At 40.7% G+C, this 22,229-nt stretch overlaps 1 protein-coding gene across 9 annotated transcripts in view; it reads left to right on the top strand.

The window, feature by feature from the left end:
- The window catches only part of cacnb2a (calcium channel, voltage-dependent, beta 2a), a 68,138-nt gene that overhangs the window by 30,096 nt on the left and 15,813 nt on the right, over nucleotides 1–22,229 (top strand). For 6 of the 9 annotated variants that reach the window (XM_005738802.1, XM_005738799.1, XM_005738800.1 and 3 more), the window contains one exon: nucleotides 15,594–15,713. In XM_005738802.1, the coding sequence (XP_005738859.1) occupies nucleotides 15,594–15,713 (120 nt within the window). Of the gene's footprint in view, nucleotides 1–2,710; nucleotides 3,037–12,285; nucleotides 13,066–15,593; nucleotides 15,714–22,229 lie in introns of those variants that run through there. The other 3 variants (XM_005738806.1, XM_005738801.1, XM_005738805.1) reach the window with 2 other exon arrangements.

Genomic DNA, 22,229 nt, shown 5'->3' with positions numbered 1-22,229 from the left:
TTTTTTTTTTTTCAAAAGTGAATGAAATTGGGATGTTATATTGATTCCTCTCCCATGGTCCAATTACTGTACGCTGTTTTTGTAAGCTATCCTTTTTGCCCTTTATGTACTTGTCAGTGTGAGAGCCTGCTGACGTCATTGTGTGCATGTATACTGATCAATAAGCCAAAGGCAATGCCGGCACTCATTTCTGTGGCAGAAGCAGAAGACATTGATCTGTCAAATCCCGAGCTGATAATCATAGTGATGCCTGCTGGCAGTGAAGAATGCTATTATGTTGTGCTATATTTACTTTATAGGAAAATAAAACAACTAATCTGAACTGTAACTTTATTAATTTGACATCGATTACACGATTACACATTTAAATAAACTTCACTGGCCTAAGCATAAAATCTTGGCAGGGTTGGCTGGAGCCTCATCGCTCGATAAACATGTTGTCATTTTTATGCATTACTTTAATTTAGTAGGATCTTAAAAATCTCTTTTTATTTAGAGTTTGCAGAATATACCCTGATTATTGTGAATTTTTGGCAGTATGTAGCGGATTTTACATGCAGAAGTCACTTTTGGTACACGTTCAGAGACACGGTATCACACTTTCTGATCAAATGTCATCACGCTCAGCATGTTAAGGTTTTTGCCTCTAGCCTTTAGCTTAATTAGTCTGCCTTTCACCTTCTCACCTTGACCTCATGTTGCCATCAACAGGGTTTAGGTTAGATCTGAAAATATTAATGTGCAAAGGTTTGAGATACTCTAGATTCGTATCTGTCATATTGTACCACCAGGAAGGCTTCTGCTCTGCTTCTAATTCATCATGCATGACAGTAACTCCAAACATACAGCCACACAGAAACATTGGGGAAGAACAGGAAGTCCTGCAACTGTGTAAAATGTGGGCCAAAGGCCTTAAAGATCTTACAGATTGTACACAAGTGAAGCAAAAAGAACCGGTGCTACTTTGAAGGCAAAAAAGTATCAGAGATCAAAGAAAATATCAAAACCGACCATCAAAATTTGAGCTCATGCTGCCGATTGAATGAAGCCTGTCTGTACAGAGAGACGCCATCCTGCCCTTGATGAGGACATGCTGTTCACATTTAATGAAGGACTAGGAGCTTAAAAACAAGGTGACTGGACTGGACTAACAGAGAGTGCACATTTCCACACAGTCAGGAAAAAAAACCCATAGAATAAATGTTTTATTTTACATATAACCTTTTCCCTGAAGGATACATTTTAATGTAATCCCCCTCATATCACAAACATTTAAATTTGCAACTATTTTTCCAGTAAACTGTAACAATTAATTATTTTTGAATTATGTTACTCTAATTTTGGAAAATCTTTAGAAAACACTGGTCAAGACTATTAGAAAATGTACTTTGTAACATACTTTTACCTAAGGGACAAAAATCTTTTTTCTTTGTCAAGGGGCCAGAAAATGTACAAACATCTGTTTAGTAAGGCGACATAGTCAATACAAAAATAGTATAAAAAGCAATCATGCTTACATGCTTAGTAACCCTCCCATGATACACATACTGATTCATGAAGAATGACACAATTGAAAGAGTCAAGACGCATTTTTTAAATGATTTTATATTACACAACAGTGGAGTTCAGCTCCAAATAAAAGAAATAGAGCTTAAAACCACTGTTGCAGTGACATGAGGATGACTATACCACGGTGTGTCACATGCCGAGCAAACACCCTGAATGATAATCCTCAGAAAGGGGTTAACCCTGATCAAACCAAATATTCACAATATAATCTAGGATTTAGGCTGGGCTGCCCAAAACAATATTTTCTCTCCATCAAAAAGGGAAAAAAATACAAATCTGGGTTTACCAGAATGTCATATGAAGCTCAGAGCTTGTATAATCATCCAGGTTGGACATTAAATGGCACAACTGCTTACTCACTTCTCATCTGTGCTTTTCAGTTTGTATTTTTCCACTGACTGTGCTGCATTCCCCTGTTGTTGCTCCCCTTTTTGTAACCAGAAAATTAAGATTAGTTAAAGGTTTATTTTGCAAACTTATGACTAAGCTTTTACGTCACGTGTTGACTCATGTTTTACCACTATTAGATTACTGAACATCTCAGCCTGTGTACGATCTGACGTAACAGCAATGTGATGAAAAAGCACACATCACAGCTTCGTCACTGGCTCTGATCATAAAGAGATGGATCTGAGTTTCTTTAGAGTAACCGCTGCAGTTTTAAATGCCAGTTTACATGGCTATAATGTCAGACATGTAAGAGTTGTTTTGTTTTTTTTACCTTACTTTTGTGTCATTAAAAGACCAAACGGAAAATTTCCCACTTTTTTCCCACTGATGATGAAAGCAAATATAGCATTCTGTCGATGTCGCGAACGTAATCGCTTCCTGACGTTTTCTAAGCAACATGTGTTTAGACTAAAGTTCAAGCCCTTTAAGCCTTTGTCTCTACCGAGTGTAACCTCTTGAAGGCGAAGTGGAACACATGTAAACTTCCCAGATCACACACTCACACACAGACATAAAAAGCTTCTGCAGCTGCTTTTGGTGCTTTCTGGAATTTTCAGGCCGGCCCTTTCAGTCGGAGATCTTACTTCCTAACTAGCTGTATGTGTGTGTGTGTGTGTGCGTTTGAGACAGAGAGTGTGTGTGTGGGAGGGGAGAGGGGCACGGGGGCTTGTTTTTGGGGCTGGAGGACGGCCGCAGTGCTCCAAAGGAGTGCTCTCGCAGCGTGGGAACGACGCTTGTCTTTTCTCTGCCTCTCAGGGACTAAAGTAGGCCAAAGAAGGACTGAGAGGAGCCAACTTTCTCCTCCAGATCCAACTTTCGCTGCTCAGGCTACAGAAGCAAAGCTCTGGAGCCAAGACAAGGGGATTTGTAGGAGTGAAGCAGTCAGGCTGGTAGGAGTTCCTGTACTCCGTGAGAAGATGGGCAGCAGCTGAGGAGATTTTCTCCCAGCCCGGCTGAACAGCAATAGCAGTCAACTGGGCAGAAATGTATCACTCTGGCAGTGAGGAGTCAGATCTGGTAAGTTTGTATAAACATGCTTTCTGCCGTGTCCTTTTCTGAGCCTAGCTTCTTCTTTACTTTAGACAAAGAGGGAGGTTCTTGTTGGAGAATGGAAGATATCAATGTGATATTTAAAGGGGTATCATCACACATAAGTGATATTTTACTCCACTGGTGCTTCAACAGAAAGTTAGTGAGGCTCTTTCTCAAGTTGCACATGTTAACTCTCATGCAGCATGCTCTTAAGACAAAGAGACTCGTGTGAGCAACCAGTATGAATTTGTGAGCACCGCTGCACGACCACTGCTAGCCTGTAGTGAGGAAATGAGATGGTGTTTAACAAATGGGGAGAGGGAAAGAAAGTCAACAGCCAGGAAGAGGTAGGTTTTTATATACAGAGACCGGTAGAGAGCACATACCTAGGCTCAGCCTGAATGTTTTGTTTCAAAAAGAGGTTCTTAAAGAGTATAAATGAGTGAATGTCATGTCCAAGAGACTTTCTAGTTAGTATCTCAAATATTTACTGTTCTGGTTGTGTGTGCTTCATGTCTTTGTACGGGTGAATGAAATGATTACAGAAACCTTTAAATTCTGCCTTTTGGCAGTGGTTGTCATAAATAAAATACCAGTTTGATAACACACATCCTAACAAGCAGGGTTTAGACCCCAGGAGCTTCATTTCAGATACTGGTGTAGAAGCCAAACACCTCAACAGTACAAAATTTATCAGGTTGAATTTAAAGACAATGAAAATATTTCCATTTGATGAAACGCTTCAAGTATAAAAAAGTTAGATGTAAAGTTTAAAACAATTACACACAACAGTAAACAATCTGTTTTAAAGAAGTTGGAACAAAATCATATAGATTACATTTTGCATGGATGATGCAGAAAACCAAAGGGATTTTTAGAGACTTTCCTTTGGTGTGCCAAACCAGGCTAACTAAAGCAAATAAATCATAGCTGCAACATTTAAATCACCTTCTTTATGCTGAGCTGTCAAATCAGATCTAGTCTGATAAACACAGGACCCGTGGAGGTCACTGGCACTCCACGGGTCCTGTGTTTATCGGACATCTAGTAGGGGCTCCTTTAGGGTTTGTAGCCAGTGGGGTGGGGACTACATGGCTCGGGCTTGTTCTAGCACATTTATGGATGCTCACTCAGCTTGGGATCTCAAGGGTTTTGACTGCAGTGTCATCATGTTGAGTTTTTGTCATCTTCCTTGAGCAGTTTTTGTGCTGTGGTGTGCTAGAGAGAAAATGCTCCCATCCACATGGATTCCAGGACTAACACTTTCCCAGCAGCAACGTTAAGCAACGCTCTGCTGGGAAAGTGTGTGTTTATTATTCATTCTTATTCTGTGCATATGTTCGTTGGGTGCATGTTCTGACTTTGTGGATGACTTGTAGCTATATGATAAACTATCTGATTAGCAAGTTGGTTGTCTTCACACATCCACAGAGAAGCATTTGCTTGATTACACGAGGTGCGTGTTAACGGGTTGTGGTGTGAACCTAGCCCTTTTGACTGACTGAACCCACTCTCTACGACTGCCTCCACTCGACTTGGCTTATCAAGCAGCACCATCTTTTCCAAGCGTGTAAGTGTTAGTGTGTGAATTTCTGTGTGCCACTGAGAGCTGTGGATAGGTGAGTTTACAGGCCTGATTATGAAGAGCTGTTTGGAAGATAATAGAAGGTCACAACATGAATTTGAAGCAAAGGACAAAGTGTGTTTATCATATACAGGTAAATATTGTAGAATTACCATCAGCCAGTTGTTCCACTGCACACCAACTAAAGGTAAATTGCACCCTTTATAGAGTTGAATACATATTCAGGGTTTATTTTTAATAAATTAGAGCTTTTCACTAATCCTCTGTGTATGTTGGGTTGGGGGCTCTGTATATATAGCAGACTAAAGTAGGGAGGTTTGAAGGGAGGTTTTTTGTTTCCTTTAACTCAGAAGTGGTTGGGAAATCCCAATTTGTTCCCAACAGGTCAGTTTTTCGGAAATTGGTCCAGAGTATATCATTTGTCGGTAAAATTAATGAGGCTGAAATACTATACTTGTGCACAGTGCCAGTTGTAGTATGATTTGTTTTACACCACTGAAGATGGTTAGCAGCTCGTGCTGCTCTCTAAGCCAGGTCTCATCAATCATGCGTCTGCTTTGTACACCAGGAAACTATCAGAATATTGATGATGCAAGTAACAAATAGCAGCACAGAGCAGCCCTCAGTCCTTTTTACCGTATCCCCCTTATCAGATATTTCATACAGTGATGCTGTTTCTTCACAAAGGAACCAGAGTGTGAAGAGGGAGGAAGAAACTAGATCTTGCTGTGAGGGGATTCACTGCTAATGAGACCAATTTCTCTCAAAGGGCGTTTGCTGCTGGTTGTAGGTAAAAATTTACTGGAGGAAAGGGATTAGCACATAATCTGCAGTTGTAGGGGACCCGTTACTCTGCATTTGTCTTGCTGTAGTGTTATAGAAACAGTGCAGCAGAATTGGAGCAAACATCCCAACAGTACATGTTCATTTGTAAGTCATGTAGTCATAACAGCTGAGCACAGAACAGTGCCTAATAAGGATAAATGAGTATGGGTTTATGGGGAGCTGTTGGCCTGTTATCAGACAGAAATGTCAAGTCGTTATATTTCACTTCCATCTCGAGTCTGACACTGTCTACTCTGACTCGGTGGGTATCTGGTTTTCTACAGCTAGTCTCTAGAGACCCCTGAAACTAACATCAGCCTTGCCAGGTAGTCCTTTAGGTAAATGTAAGTTCTCTTTAAGTTGTACTAAAATTTGTTTGAAGTCTACTGAATCTACTCTGACTTTGATATATTTGTTGTGTGTGATTGTTTTATTTGTGTGACTGTGATTATAACTACAACAGCTCTTTCATTTCACTGAGAACTTTTACCCAGTTTCTATAAGTTGTATTAAAAATGCTGACGTACAGAGTTTGCTGGGTTTCTAAAAAAAAAAGTAAAAACCTGCCAAAACAAGCTAACACTGGCTGTTTAAAATGTCTGTTTTATGGTGTGTAGCTTGAACTGTTTGATGACGGTGTTAATCTCGCCCATGGTTCTGATTGGCTTGTCCTTCTTTTGGTGCTTATTGGACCAGTGTTTTTTGTTTGTTTGTTTGTTTTTGGGGGGGTGTATTTTTAAATCCAAAAATATTTGTTTAATATCTCAATGAGGACAAAGCAGTCAACTTGGTGGAGTGGACAGATTAAAGAAGTCTGTAGCAAAGAAAGACAACTACTCTGACTTGCATCATAAAGTTTAAATTGCAGGTTTTAGCAGTCAGTTGTTTGATGGAGACTGAATTCAATAAAATAGCCATACATGGTACATACAAACTTTTCATTTAGCAACAATGTGTCAGGTTGTTATGCAGAAAAATATTGTTACACATTAGTCATTACTTCTTTTTTTTTTTACCAGTTAACAATATAAACCTGAGGCTACACTCCCACATACCAACACAAATCCTTATTTTAATGAGGACACACATATGAGCTTCCTTTTAGTGTTTACGTATGAATACAAACCCGACTACGCAAAGCAAAGTCGAAAAGTGACTTCAAAGCGATCTTTAAAGTGATTCTACTTTAGAAAGGTGAACAGGTAGAAAAGTCTGACTGCTCACCTTTGTTACCTGTTGAAGTTCATGCTCTGGCTGCTGGTCTTAGGTCAGCATGCACTCAGCTTCCTGGGTTCTTGGCAACATTTATGTTAGCATGATGTGTTTGCAGAGTCTTGCAAAGAGCCATAATTGTGTTAGCAGTATAATGCAATAAAAATGCAAGTAATGTCCAGATCTCCTGTAGATCGCACTACCATTTTCCTCCTCTGCCACATGAAATGTAATCAGCTGATTGCATTTTGAGTGAATCGTCCCAGCATGCAGATACCTAAAGAAACCTTTTAAAACAAGTCACGGCACAGTTGTAACTGCAATATAGTTACTTAATTTAGTGCAATAACACTCCAAAGGTTGATTCTGTTCATCTGGACGCAGCGTTTCCAGTGGGAGAAACGTTTCGTCACTCATCCAAGTGACTTTTTCAGTCTCAGCTGACTGCAGTAACACATTATCCAAGTTCATTCTATCTAACATTCACACTCCGATGAATGCATCTGAGAGCAACTCGGGATTCAGTATCTTATTGAAGGATACTTTGTGTACCCACTGAGCTATGGCTGCCCCAACCGTTATGTTGTTCTTCTTATCTTGTTTTCAAGTAACCAATCATTAAAAATAATCAGGGATAATTTCCAGTGTACTCTTTCTTGCCGATTCCTCCCTGTTTTGGTTAGTTATCTTATTCAGTAGTGATGTCTGATATTAGTTACAGTTGAATAGTTCAAAAGTTTCCCTTTTATATGTTTTCCTTTCATTATTCTAAAGTTTATCAATGTTTTGGTCTTACTTTATGTGACCAGTGATCAAAGGCCAGTGAATAAATGCATGTTTGAAATGCATACCTCCTCTCAAAGCGACCTGCCACGAGGCTTCTTACCAAGTTTCTAACTAGCCTTTAATCATGGTGCACTCCGGGATCCTGTCATGTAATCGACAGCCAGTGGGTCCATCACCTCGATGGGATGGTGCACTTATCTAATGCACTGGCACATGGAATGCTGGGTAAACACTTTCTCAGAGGCCTGTCAGTGTCACCTTGACGTCCATGCAGCCAATCCCTCTTTTGCAACGGCAGAGAGATCATTAGTCCTCCCCCATTTCTGTCTCTCTCCTTATTTCTTTCATGCACACTTTCGTTGTCTGTTACAAATGTAGCAGGAGTCTGTTTCTGTCTAACTTTCCTGCTCACTTTGCAGTCATTCCTGTGTTCTGTGTTAAATATTAGTAACCATTCCTTGTAGCGGTCACACATCGCTCACACTTGGCTGTCATGTCTGCTCCCATTGTCTTCGTTTGATGAAGGAGACGCTGTTTGTGGAACGATGATTTAATTGACTTTGTGTAGTGGCTTTGAGTGAAGTGGCAGTGATGGACAGATGGCTGGGAAAAGAAGCTTTGGTTCCAGCCAAGAATGAGTCATGCCAAGCTTGAAACTGCAAGCACACTCGCTCAGCCTATTGTCAGCCCACTGTAGTCAACTACAGTCTGTGTGCCTGAGCTGTAGATGGCTTGGCATGAGCAGTAATCTTTCTTCTTCAGCAGGATATGAGTTACAGTACGGTATACTGACCACAGTATCTCAGTTTTACAGTGATTGTATGCTGCATCTTTGAATTTATGTTGTGGTTATTTGTTTGTTAAGTTAGCAGACTGCACAATAAACTGCTGATTTTTGATTCCTTCTTTAAATAACTTTTATCTTGGCTTTGCTCTTTAGGCTCAGCAGTGCCCCCTTGCCCTCCAACTTTTAAGTGTTTGTTACTCATTTCTGATTGGATATATTTGCAACTATATCTTACACAATTGCCACTTTATCCCATCAGCAAAATATGCAATTAGTGCTAGGTTTAAAAAAAAAAAGCCTGGCAGATGAATAAATGAGCCTGGGTAGATGCACCTTTAGCTGCAACAAGCAGTTCATCACAAAATGCTGTCGGTCTCACCCAACTGAGATTTAAACTGAGTGGTCTCACTGTCGTTATTTCACTAATCTGCATATATACAATTAAATTGCCACCAGTGGAAGTACTAAAAGATAGAAATAACTCATATGGCAAGAAACAAACACATTAATAATCCAGAACTGTGACAAAGTCGTTGTAAAGTGGGATGAAGGGCCCAAAATAAACAAAACAAATACCAGCACAGTGCTTTGCCAGCTGTTGATGAGTCACTGAAGGCGCATGACAATTCTCTTCATCCTTCAGCAACAGAGTCAAGGAAACCCAAGCCGCTGAAAATCTCAAGAGAGAGAGAGATGAGAGATAAAAGAAGCAGAGTAAGAGGTCAGGATGGAATCCGAATGAATGGGAAAAGGTGAAATGAAGTGCAAACAGGAAAAAGGAATGTGAGAGGATATTTAGGAAACCACAAGAACAAGGGACATGAGTGCAGACATGAGTGAGAGTGCAGTGCTGAGCTTGAGTTAGGTCGCAGAGAAAGAATCGAGAGTAAAACTGGTAAAACTGACTAACAAAAAGGCCAGCGTGAGCACTTTATAGCCTGCTTAAATAGACTCCATGTTCTGCATGGCTAAAGCTCTCTTTTTTCCATAGTGGACATGTACTGTATAGAGTAGTAGCAGCAGACTCTAAAAATGAAAATAGAAGCTCTCGGATCATGAAGAGATTCCCTGGTGTAATGGCTTCACCCAGCGTAAGTGATTGTGTCAGATATAAGAGGCAGCAACAACTGAGTCAGCTTCCTCTTTCACTGTGGATATTTCCACTGTGATTTGTATGTTCTAGTGTAATGATCGCCATCCTGTCGCTCCATGTAGAGGTCAGTGGCGGTCTTGCAGCAAGTACCTCGGTCTAAATAAATTAATAAAGGTGATGTAGATATTTAAGGACCTCTCAATTCCCCACCTCCACTTTTACCCATTCTGTGTGCTGCTTTTAAACAGCCACCCCTGAAACGAAACCTGTTCTCTGTCCCGAGTCTAAAGCCATTTAAGCAGCTCTGAATCTCTGTATTAAATTTTCTGGCACAAGTTGACCAAAAACTGATGATTTCATTTCAGTAAGCATTTTGAATTTCAGTCTCATTTTTGCACTTGATATGATGTCAGGACCTAATTGGATACTGGATACTTCTTGTGGGAAACATAGATGTCGGTAGCAATTTTCGAAACCCATTCTAGTCTGTGTTGTGACAACTTGCAGCATAAATGAAAATACTTGACCTGTTGGGAATAGTCTCGGCACAGTACTAGCGTTTCACTTCCTCAAGCAATGCTATTTAGTACTCAAGTGTCTCGTATCATATTTGGTGGCAAATGTGATGTGATATGTGGCTTTTTGCAGAGCATCAAACTGCTGCGCTCGCTCAGATGTTTGTTAGCGGTACACCGAATTTTCATCTCCTTTTGATGGTGACGTGCTCACCCAATCTGCTGGGTGAGCCCAGATAGAAAGAGAGTACTTCTCCTTATGGATCAGAGCGACACCATACTGCTGTTAGATTATTATTAGTGTCCTGTGTGTGGTGACACAGTGCTGTCAGTATCACAGGTCAGGCGTGTCGGCCAGCCGGAGGCTTGTTCTGTCGCTGCAAGTTTCCATCAGAGCGCAGCCTTCACAACTCCACCAGCCTCCTCCCCGGGCTCCACAGCTCCACGTTCAGAGCATCTGTGCCCTGCCCTTAGAGCTCTGCGGGCCAGTGTTGAGCCACCAGAACAAAACATATGTGACCCTCGCATGATTTTATAGTGCTGTGGACTGGTCTACTGAACTGCTGCATTTGAGGATATGTCATGTTACGAAGGTTCTCATGACACCTTTTCTTTTAACTCTGAGTGTGCACTGGCTTTTGTTTTGTCCACCCTTTCTGTTCATTTGGTTCTAAACTATAATCAGATAAGATTAAGATTAAGATAATTGGCCTTAACAATATACAATTACATTAATTATCCTTCAGCGTTTTCCTTTGTGTACAGAGTGTCACGAAGTGCCTGTATTGGAAAGACTTAAAGTAAATGGATTCCTGTCATTTGTTGCTTTTGATAAACACCAATGATTAACGTGTCATTCAGAGACCTACAGTTAGTGCTCCTCAGGGAGTTGCTTCACTGGCCAGTTTAAATCGCTCGTCCCACAATTTGACCCCTGACTCAAATGAGCACAGTCTCCTGACAGGTCACACTGACACACATCATGTGTCAGCAGAGCAAAAAAAAATCATTCTGAATAATCCTTCTGCAGGGTTTAACTTCTGCTAGTCCTATATGAGGATGGGAAATTTTTAATTAACGTTGTAATTATTCTCATTTGTCCTTTGTGGCTTTGCAGTGCTCTGCTCACATGTAATGAATCAGCACTGATCTGACAGGAGAGGATTTAGAGCAGCTTTCACCTCACAATCCCTGCTGCTGAGAGCAGAGGGAAGAAGACATAATTAAAAAAGATACAGTATATTAAACTTACTTCAGCATAATGCATACAGTGCAGTGCTAATTATTCTTCTTATTTTCTTTCTATAAAATGTCCAAGGTGGTCATTTGCTCCGCAGTTTAAAGTCCACAGATATTGATCTTTAGAAAGTGTGTACAAAAACACCTCAGACAAGAAGTTATACAGAGAAAACACGCTGCACTTGTTTCATTAATGTTGAAAACACTGTTTGTTTGTTTTTTAAATCTATTTTGTTTTGTTTTTTAGACTCACAGGAAATATGAACATCGACATGTTCAACATGATTATCTACAAGCCTGCTCCTTAATTCCTCTAATTTCTTAAATAAAAAGCCAAGTGGTTCAAAGGCAAAGCTTCTTTTAGGGACTCCCTGAGCAGCTGACCTTGAAGTAACAATGATGCAGAAAATACCCACAATTAAAAAGCTGATAACAACAAATTTCTGGCATTTTTGCTTTGAAATGAAAATGATGAACTGACTGCCAGAGCAGTTTATTTTCTGTCAGTTGATTATATGATAACTTCCAGCTCTACCAACAGTTTTGTTTAGCTTTTTTTGCTTTGCTCGTGTTGAAATTCTTGAGTGTTTGTTCTGATGTGTTGCACTGATGTGTTGAAATGGTAACTGGCTGGTTTCTTCCATGCAAAAATGTGCTTCTTTTCTCTTTTCATTACATCATTGTGAAATATCCATGTTGGGTTTTAGGACTGCATTGTTTTTGTTTTTGTTTTCTTTTGTTTGGGTTTTTTTTGTTGTTGATAAAACCAGCAGCATTTTGCTTTTCCAGAGGAGGGAGTACAACGAAAAGTTGGAGAGATAATGCAAGAATAGATATGAAAGTAATTAAAGATGCAGTTTTAATGATGCATTTGCATTCTGACTTGTACTTTGGATCCTTCCTGAAAAAATTATGAGGTGACATCAGTTTCAGCAGCTATAAACGGCTCATATCACAGTGTGAATGTAGTGCACATAGAAGACAGCACGGTGCACGGTTGGCACATAAACAGTGTCCATATAGCGCATGCACTGCCCAGCACTGGTCACTGCAGAGACACAAGGAGCAGATGGACTGACTGTGAGGGGTAACTGAAGGAAAAAAATAAGAGAGGAGTGACAGAGGAGGAGGAGGAGGAAGAGGAGGAGAAGGGGTGGGTAGAGACAGAGATAGAGAGGCAGAATCACTGAAGTAGTACAGGAGGGCTTGTGAAGGGGAGTGAGCAAGACAAATACTGACAGGCTGAGACACAGAATGAGAAAGGGAGAGCTTCCAGCACCTTAAAGGCAGCAGCAGCAGCTTCATTAGTATCAGGAGGAGAGTCGGTCACATGCAGCCACACCGGGACTCATGTAGATAAACCGCTTTTACCCATCGCTTATGGAGCAGCAGCACAGGGAGTCTACAGTGGAGGACAACAAGGCTGGAGCCAGAGCTTTAAGGAGAGGATGAGAAGCATCACTGCAACCTGACTGACACCGGGAGTCAGCCTCAGCACCTGCAGCGGCAGACTGAGCACTCCGGCTATCAAGGAGACTGGGGCAGACGGGGAGAGAGCTGCTGAGATTATGCGCGGGGCAGAGAGCTCCTGTGGATTCCCCATCTTTGGCAACAGCAGCAGCAGCAGAGGGGGCAGGAGCTGTGGCTCTACAGACAGCAGCCGAGCTAGCTGGAGCTGCAGAAAAACAGGAAGCTCTAAAGCAATTCATTTATCCAGAGATGAAGGTAGCACTTACAGCCAAGGTGTAACAGGAACCAGCTGTCGATGTAGCCACAGTGTTGACTGTACCTGTAGCCAGAGCAGTGACGGTAGCTGCAAGGTGACCACAGCAGTGCAGTCAGGTGTAATTGTAGTAGTAGCAGGGGGGCAGTGGCTCAGGACCCTGAATGACCAGTGTGGCTGATGAAGGCCACCTGGATCCGCTTGCTGAAACGAGCCAAAGGAGGTCGTGTCAAGAGCTCCGATGCCTGTGTAAGGGGACTTTTGAGTGTGCTTACATCATGAAAATCAGTGTGTTCTGTGTGCGTGCACTTGTGTTTTGTGCGTCTGTGCTTCCTTCATGCATCCATCTATCAGTCAGCAGTGCTGGGGTCACTCTGGCATTGTTATGTATTGCCTGGTGATGATGAGAAGTTGGGTGCTGTTATCAGTTATGGCTGTCAGATTCTGGGCAGAGCTCCATATCACCTCCCTCTGACCTACTGGGACGGTGTTCTCGATCACGCTTCATCTTTAATCGTGACCTGAGTAATGATAGCAGTCCAGGTATGCTCACCTGCACTTTTCAAGTACAAAAAAAAAGGTTTATGTGCATTAAATAATAGTTATAGGCCATGATAAGGAGCAGCATTTTCCAAAGAAGTAATTTATACTGTAGGTAAAAATGTTTTGAAAACCACAGGTGGATTGAAAGCAAAAGAAGCCAATACAGCCAATACAATCTAGCTAATTAACGTAGTTTAAAATGAGCTGTTTATTTCAGGTGAGAGGGATGAGAAACAGAGAGGTGATTGATGTAAAGAAGGGCTTTGTCGTAGATGGAGGAGATAAATTTTAATAACCTTGTTTTATCAACAGCAACAAAACTCGTCTCTTTACTATAGCGTAAGTGGAGAGGAGGCACGATCATCCTTCGTATGTATGTGATGGCTGGATAATTCTAATCAGGCACAGAGTGAGGGAGGCTATTTTTAGCTCAGACAGAAACAGAGTGTAATGGTGCAGTGAGATGAATGAAAGACCTTGTGTGGGTGTCAGAGAAGCGTGCAGGTAAGGATAAGACTCATGCTGTCTTCACTTAGTTAAGAAAAACCCCATTTTATCATATATCCTGATAATTACCTGAAACTGGAACAGATTTGATGTTGATCTGCAAGCGCAATATTTTTTTAATACCCACAAATAAGATAACAAAACTTTTTATCTCATATTTGTGGTTTTCATCTGTACGTCCGGATTTATGCCAGCATAAATGTGGCTACTAATTTCATGTTTAGTATATATCAAAATCAAATCCAAATTAACACATTTTATGAATGCATTATTTAATAAATTATGGAATAGAAGAGTATAATTTCAAAGAAAAAAATCTATATATAGCAGCTTATTCTGCTTCTCACTGGTTGATTTTTTTTTTCTATACTTTAACTGATTTTGACAACATTTCCAAATGTCCACGACAGCTGACGTTAGGAGCGTGGCTATATCAAAATTAAATTTACATGTGTGTATCAGAAACTATATATTCCAGCTTGTTGTGGCTTCCACGATCAGTTTGCTGCTGCTATGCAGCTGTGTTTGATGTGCTGTGAAGTGATTTGTGTTGCACTGCTTCAAAGAAGGGTGCTTTAAAACAATTAAAAAACTGCTATAATATCAAAATCAGGGCTATATTTGTTCTAAATATGAATTATGAGAATAAGACTCCATTCTGGATTGTTTCACAATCTCCTCCCATGAAACTACAATCTCCCTCTCATGATTTGGTGTGGCTAATCTACTTGTGAATGACACGCGTTCCAAAATAGGTTCTATTCATATAAAGGTAATTTTTAACAAATGGTTGACCTAAAAAAAACATGTCATGTGTTTTATTTCTTCCTCTCATGCTTCTAATAACTTTCCCAAATGTCAGAAACCATTTTTTTCATGGTTGTATCTGTGAACATTTTTTAAGTGTAGAAAAAAAAGTGTGCCCATCTGTTAGATAGTTTACTCAGTAAGCCTGAAAACTTTGCTTTTTCTTTTCCTTTACCAGAGTGTTCTAACTATGTGTTAAAGCATGCAAGCATTGCTTTATCTTCAGTAATTATTTATTGTATGCGTGCATTTTCATTCAGCATCTAACAACTTGCTGTATATAACTTCTGGTGTAATGGTATGCGCTCAATGCGCTGTGCCCAGGAGTGTATGCTAGGTAGTCTTGTGTGCACTGGTATGTGTGAGTCTGCATGTTTATGAGTAGATTTGTGGCAACCACATATCACACAGACATACCGGGATCTGGTGTTCCTCAACATTTCCCCCAGTGTTTGACACAGAAAGATGACAACAAATCTGCAGGCAAGCAGCTAAGAGAGAGCTAAGTATAGACAAAGAGCTGCTATGATGTGATCGTAAGAAAGACAGTTTGTGTCCTTTGGCACTTTGTCTCAGAAAAAGAAGAAGTGTCAATGATTTTCTGTAGATTAGACCAGCACAGCCTTCCTTTGTGCTCAGGATCTGATGAAATCAACTGAGAATCCTTTGAGTTTAACACGTCAGTCTGTGTGGGGGCGTTCGCACATTTCTAAGTTGCACAATCTCCAAAGTTTAACGTATCATCAAAGAGCGAGGGGAGCGAAAAGCAAATCGTTTTCCTCGGTGTCCTCAAGATGCTAAGAATCTCAGCACGTCTTGGCTGATAAAACCGGTCATTTTTAAAGTGTGAAACCAAATGGACAAGCTCGTGTTTCCGTGCTGTTGTGTCACTGAGTTTTTACTCCTTGTGTCTTCTGCAGGGTTCGGCCGACTCCTACACCAGCCGTCCATCAGACTCCGATGTGTCCCTGGAGGAAGATAAGGAGGCAGTCCGCAGAGAGGCAGAGCGACAGGCTCAGGCGCAGCTTGACAAGGCCAAGGTTGGTATTCTAAACCCTGAGGTCAGTGACTACCTACTAGCCTCAGTAACAGCAGTTTGTCATCAGCATTTTATAAGTTGCTCCAAGTGGGATTTCCAAATGTGAGGAGAGCAACCAACACAAGTTTGTGCTTCTCCATGATGTCTGTGTTTGAGTTGAAGGCACCAGGACTGGTTTAGGTGCTGGTGAAGTTACCTCTCACTAGAAAGACTTCTTTTCTTCTAAAAGATGATGGGAATCCAAGTTGTTTATCTTCTCATGGGATTGTCACGATGGATAGGACATGATTGAGTCATTGTGAGTTGTTAAGGTCAGATGGGTTGACATGGTGGTTAAATTGCCTGGGATGGGATCTCAGGGATGCAGAATAGATTAGTAATAGTTGGTCATACATGGCCTCCTTTATGTGTTTATACACAACTCCATATTTAATTCTTAGGTATTATTAATCTCTGCCTGTCTTCTACAGTGTGTCTTTTGTTCTGTCTCCCTTTTCTAACTCCCAGCTGGTCGTGTCAGATGGCTGCTCCTCCCTGAGCTTGGTTCTGCCTGAGGTTTCTTCCTATTAGAAGGGAGTTTTTCCTTCCTGCTGTTGCCAAGTGTGATAGTGGGAGGGACGCACCGCTGGTACATAAATACATTTGAACTGACATTTCTCCTCTTTGCCCAAAATGTGAAAATATTTGCCCTCAAAAGAGTTTCCCCTTTCCTGTAAGTGCAAATACACAGCTGAGTCCTGTCCTGAAGAGGTGGTTCTGCAGTGTTTTGCACCTGTGAAGTTGTTTGGTTTCTCCTTTGTATTAGTCCAAGGACTCCTCACAGCATTGCTCAGCTTGTTTTTTCTCGGTTTTGGGACGAACCAGTTTTTGTCTGAGGGTTTTGCTGGGACTGAAGGTCACCAGCATGTTATGCTTGGACAAACGATTATTCTGTGTTTCTCAGTCAAAGTCAGAAGTTTTCTGAGAATCTTGTGAATAACTTGAGAACAAGGTGGCATAGTATTTTGAAATCAGTACCATAGGTGGATCTACTAGGAGACTGAGAGGTAGGGCTGGTGGCTGCCAGTATTTATTTCCATGTCTCTTAGCTGACTTGATGAAGGCCCAGTTTGGATTGCCACATGTTTTAAGTGCTCTTTTGATGTGTGTTTGTTCCTTTTCTTTTCTCTCTGCCTTAAAGGGAACATTCTCTGCTTGGTGGTGTTTGTGTTCCAGTGGGTGGTGGGATTCAAAGAGCAGGTACTGGTGTGTGTGTGTGTGGGTTACCAGTAACCGTCAATGTCGAGGCTTCTGTCCTTCTCAATGAGCACTGCACAGTTCGTGAATGGTAACCTGTTTTCTTTGGTATCCGCTGTGGTGAACTTGTTTGTGTCTGCTGAGTTGATATGTTCAGTAAAAGATTTTGACTCAGGTGATTTTTTTTTTTAAACCAGTAGCTACGTGTAGTTTCTCTGAAAGAGCTCAAAATTCTGCTTTCCACTTCCTTCAGGTACAGTTTGGTTGCATGAGCTTCATGCTTTGAGAGTAAAAGCTCATATGAAAAAATAGGGGCTCCTTGGTGGGTCCACTAAGCTTCCAGTAATGCCCATTTCACATTCTAGCCAATGGCTTTACTTACTGATTGATAGAAGTAGAAGTGAAGAAGCTAGCAAATATCTACAGATGTAGTAAATGTTTTAAAATTAAACAGGCAATTAAAAATGCTGATAGATCTGTTTACAATAAAACTGCACCTTCAGGAATAAGGTTTGACTGTGTTTTCAATTTATTTTAGAGTCTGACATAAACATGCGATGGTTAGGATTAGGGGTAAGACACTGCAGTCTTGGGAAATATGGAAATACAAATGTGTGTTGTAGAGAGAAAAATTGGTTTATTATGCTTGAATGAATGATGGCAGGCATCACACAGATTGTAACATAAACTTTACACTGCTCTGTTTGTTGTTGAAAAGCTGAGTCCGCTTCCTTTTTGGCTTCTTTTCTTAGTTTCCCAAAATTTTTTCACATTAACAAGCAAGCAGCTACCATTTTCTAAGTGATAGGGGGCCACAAGTCAGGATACGGTAGGGGGCAGGGCCAGGTAAAGGAAATAGTTTAAAAGTTTTAGCGCTTCAGGAATATTGTGGTCAAAGTTTCTGTGTAAAGTTGTTGTAACTTGACTTGCCTTCCTTAGATCACTGACTGAGACCTTCATTAATCATTTAAAGTGCTCATTTTAAAATATATCATGTTCTACTAATCCTAAACTAAATCAGTAGACAGTCTTCCTGGACTGACTCAGAGAGAAGCAGGAAATTAGAGCTGATTTTAGCTGGTTTTTCACATGAAGAAAAGGGCTGTCAGGGACCGGTGATGTGAGAGGTTAGGGGCCTTGGAGGGCTCAGCTTCACTGTTTATCAGAGCTTCGCCTGCTCTGTTCTGCTCTGGGCCACAATTAGCAGCATATAAACAAACACACACACACACACACACGGCAGAGCAGGCTCTCTCTGTGTGACAGGAATTGCAATCAGAGCTCTCTTCCACTGAATGACTTAAATCTCTAGCACTGTTAAGATTCATGCCTTTGATCTGTGAAATAATTCTCCTATCTTCAGTGCACATTGTGTTCCCTTCCTGCTCGGCAACTCGCTAGATAGCTCATGGTGCTCTATTTTTACATATTAATTCACGCAAATGTCTGAAAAATGAGTTTATTGTCTTTCATTGGGTGTTTAGTGTCTGTAACAGCTAGTTTGCTCATTAGCTGTAAGCCTCAAGCTTTTGGCTATCCATCCATTTGAGCAGAGATTTTCCTTGTGCTGTCTCTGGGTCGGGGTTGCTCATGCTGTAGCTGGCAAAGACAGATCATTCCAGTAGATCTATGTTGTTATTTTCCAGAGTCACCCTCTCCGGCTCACTAATTAAAAAGATAAGTTGGCTTTACAGATAACCTGGCATAGATTACCCCCGCTGGCATTTTACATGACAGACGACTAGTAAAAAATAGCTTCTCAGTGGTCTGGCCACCAGAGCAAGAGCAGGCTGGGGTCAGAGGAAGTGCAGACTCTCCGGCTGTGAGCCTTTATGGGCAGTAATTCATAATCACTTCCCCTACATGCCACTGATATTTGTAAGTGAGATAGCGTTGATGCCCGTAATGCTGATTTTTCATCGACTTGAAATATTATTTCAAATGCATTCACAGATTCACGCACACTGTCACCATCTGTCTGTTTCTAATTAGCCTTAAATGGGCACATCAAAGTCAAACCAATCACTGAGAGTAGTTAGCTTGTAAAAGGATGGTTTAATATCTCTAGAAGCAGCTGAGAAAATAGTCAAATGATGACTCAACTACAGGAAGCAGGACTTTAGGAGAATGAACTGTAGTAAAAACTGGGATGTTTTCTGCTGTTTTGATTTTCATGTTATTGTATTTATTTATTTTTTTAGGAGCCATATCTATAGGTATTTTTTGATTGTGAGCTACAGTGCTGTGCAAAAATCTCAAACTGGAATTGTTGTTATTAAAGTGGTCTTAAGGAATATTTCTTTCTGAAGGCCTTTGCTGAAGATGTTTTTTGGACATTGGCTGCTTTTTCACGGCTGACCGTTTTCAGAGGAATGTTGTTTGCTTGTCTTTTTTTTTTTTTGTGTGTGTGTTAAGCATCGTTCAAGCATAAAAAAAAAGCACCTTACTCAAAGCATGAACTAGTGTTGGACAGTTTAGCAAAAACCCATTTGCTAAACCCATCAAACAAGTTGATTCACACCAAAGCCAAAAACTTGTCATATCACTGCATGGTCTGCAAGTAGAGGACAAAAGAAGAATTGGCAGGCCTTTAAAAAACTAACAAACTACAGCCAATGAACAGAAAGTAAAAGTCATGTCTTTAAGAAAAACAAAAGAAATCTGACAAGACCTGAAAGATCGAGCTTTGAGCTCTTCAGTCGATCCAGTCCTGATTACCGTTCACTGAAGCCTTGTTAGAAATGGTCTCAGTGGAAACATGGCTGTCAAGAAGGGAAACAGGGAGAAAAAGCTGAGGTCTGCCAAGTTACACAAAAACTGGACTGAAAATCAGTGGCAACAGGTCTGATGAAGTGATGAATCCAAATTTAAAGCTTTTACTCTGAATCATTGCAAGTATGTCTGGAGGAGGTCAGGAGAGAGGTACAACAGTGAGTGCTTACAGCCATCTGTAAAACATGGTGGAGGCTCTGTCATAGTTTAAGGGCTGGAATTCAACCAGTGGTGCTGGGGATCCTGTCAAAAGTAATGGAGTTATTAATGCAGAAAAGTACCGTCAGATTTTGGTCAATAGTGCAAAACCATCTGGAAAACATCATCATTTTTTACCATGACAGAAACACACTGCTGATGCAGTAAAAACATACCTGGATACAAAACACACAGTGGAGCTCCATCAGAGTCCAGACATTATTGAAGCAGTGTGGCATCATTTCTACAAAGAAAATTACATAAAGAAATAGGGCTGGCAGCACCGTGCAAACATATCAGCCTATCAGCAACATTTTTGAATGTCAGTGAGTGATGCTTATCTGTTATTGGCTAAATGTTCAAATACGATATAAGAAAGAGTTCAAAGAATTCAAAACAGTTCAGTTTTATTCCAAGACAAAGACTTCTTTGTACAAATTTTTGCCTTGTATTAAATTTCTGCATCAAAATATAAATAAGTGATGGGCGGCTCAAGACTTTTGCACAGTATTGTAAAAGAAAAGTGACAGTTTGACATACATTGTATTGACAGCCAAAGACTGCTGCATGGTTTATGGTTGTTTTTATCATGTTGTCTTTTTGTTGGATATCAGTTGTATTTTCTAAATCTTCAGTCGCGTACTTGAAGTAATGGAGATTTCTTTTGCTGTAGATGAAGCCAATTTTCCCTCACTCTAGTTAAGTGTCACTCAAGAAGCTTTAACATAACAACCGTGAATGCAAAAAGCAATTTGACTATGTGGATGAAGGCTTGATTTATGAAAACAAAGCATAATCTCACTCCAACTATAAACTCCAGGCATAATAGGACTGGCAGCTGCAGTGGTCAAGTCAATATACAAGTATATACCAAAGGAGCCTTTGATAATTATAGAAACATCTTCCCACACGCTAGATTAATGATAGTTATGGTTTCCTTCACGTCATATAATAATAAATTTTACCAGTTCTCTGTACAGCCTAAGGCCGGCACGCAGAGCAGAGGGGAATTTATTTCAAATCGATCCACAAGATTCAAGGTGAAACAATGTGGGAAAATAAATTTATAGCGCAAGATCCTTGGCGTGTTGCTAAAGGAAAGGTTGTAGCATGCTAGAAGGCAACTCAACAACATCAAGGGCAGGTTGGTATAAGCAGAAAGAGGACTGGGAGGTATTACCTGATGAAATATGTATGGGGTGATGTGATATTGTGACTAGCTTCATCGGTTGTTAATTGGTTATGCCTCATAGGGTTCCCAGTTACAGACAGGGCTTCTCTTGTGCTGTTAATCTACTTCCTTATTCCCAGTCCTTTCTCTTTCATCTCCTTTTTTTAACACTAAATCTTCCTATTCCATGTCCTCTATTTTGCCCTCCTCCTTTCTTCTTTTTCTCACCCTGTCCCTAACCCTCCGCCTCTGTCCTTCTCCCTTACTCACTGCAGTATGGCATCCATAATGAAAGCCTGTGTTACATAAGAAGCAACAGAGCCATATGGGCTCAGTCAGGAGGTGAGGAGATGCTGTTGAGCAGTGTCATTCTGAATAGACGCCACAGTCACCTGAAAGACAGGGTGGCACATCAAGAGATGTACGTGTGCATATTGTAAGTGCCATTAAGACTATAGAAAGAAAATGATGGATAACATGAAGGAGAGCAGCTGGAAGGGAGGAAAAAGGCCGCAGTCCAGGAGACTACTGAGAGAGCACACATATGTATACTAATGGACCTCATACCTTCATTCAGGCATGTGACTCATTGCATGCAAATGCCAAGGACTCTGTGTCCTCAAAGGGTCTTGGCAGTGCACACGCTGGATTGGATGATTTCCTCAATGGAGACGTCACACACACATACTCCAGCTTACAGCCATAGAATATTTACGTTGCTGCCTGCATGTGGGAAAATGATCTCAGGAGGATTTGACTAATGTATTATTTACACAGTCATTCATAGTTTATTGTGATTTCACACTAGTTGTGTTTCTCTGAGGCATTTATCTGATAGACTTGAAACTTGGAATAAATGTTTTGACCACTGGTTATGAACAGAGTAATGACGCGCCAATATTGTCACCACAAATAAAGTCACATTATCATTCATTTGGAGTCATGTAAGTGCTCTTGGTCATTTGTTTGTGTTCCCTGCGGAAGCTCACTGTATTTTTTTTCTGAGAAGGTAGCTTTTTAACTGGGAAAATAGCTGCCTACCTGACAGAAAAGTTCACTGCAAGAGCAGTGGGACTGAATTAAAACAATGAAGCTGAAAGCCTGAAAGCAAATAGCAGCAAAAAACAGTCAGTTATGAAC

The sequence above is a fragment of the Pundamilia nyererei genome, unplaced genomic scaffold, assembly GCF_000239375.1.
Source record: "Pundamilia nyererei isolate P.nyererei 1_Seehausen unplaced genomic scaffold, PunNye1.0 scaffold00087, whole genome shotgun sequence".
NCBI classification, from domain to species: Eukaryota; Metazoa; Chordata; class Actinopteri; order Cichliformes; family Cichlidae; genus Pundamilia; species Pundamilia nyererei.
This window is presented reverse-complemented; position numbering and strand designations above follow the sequence as displayed.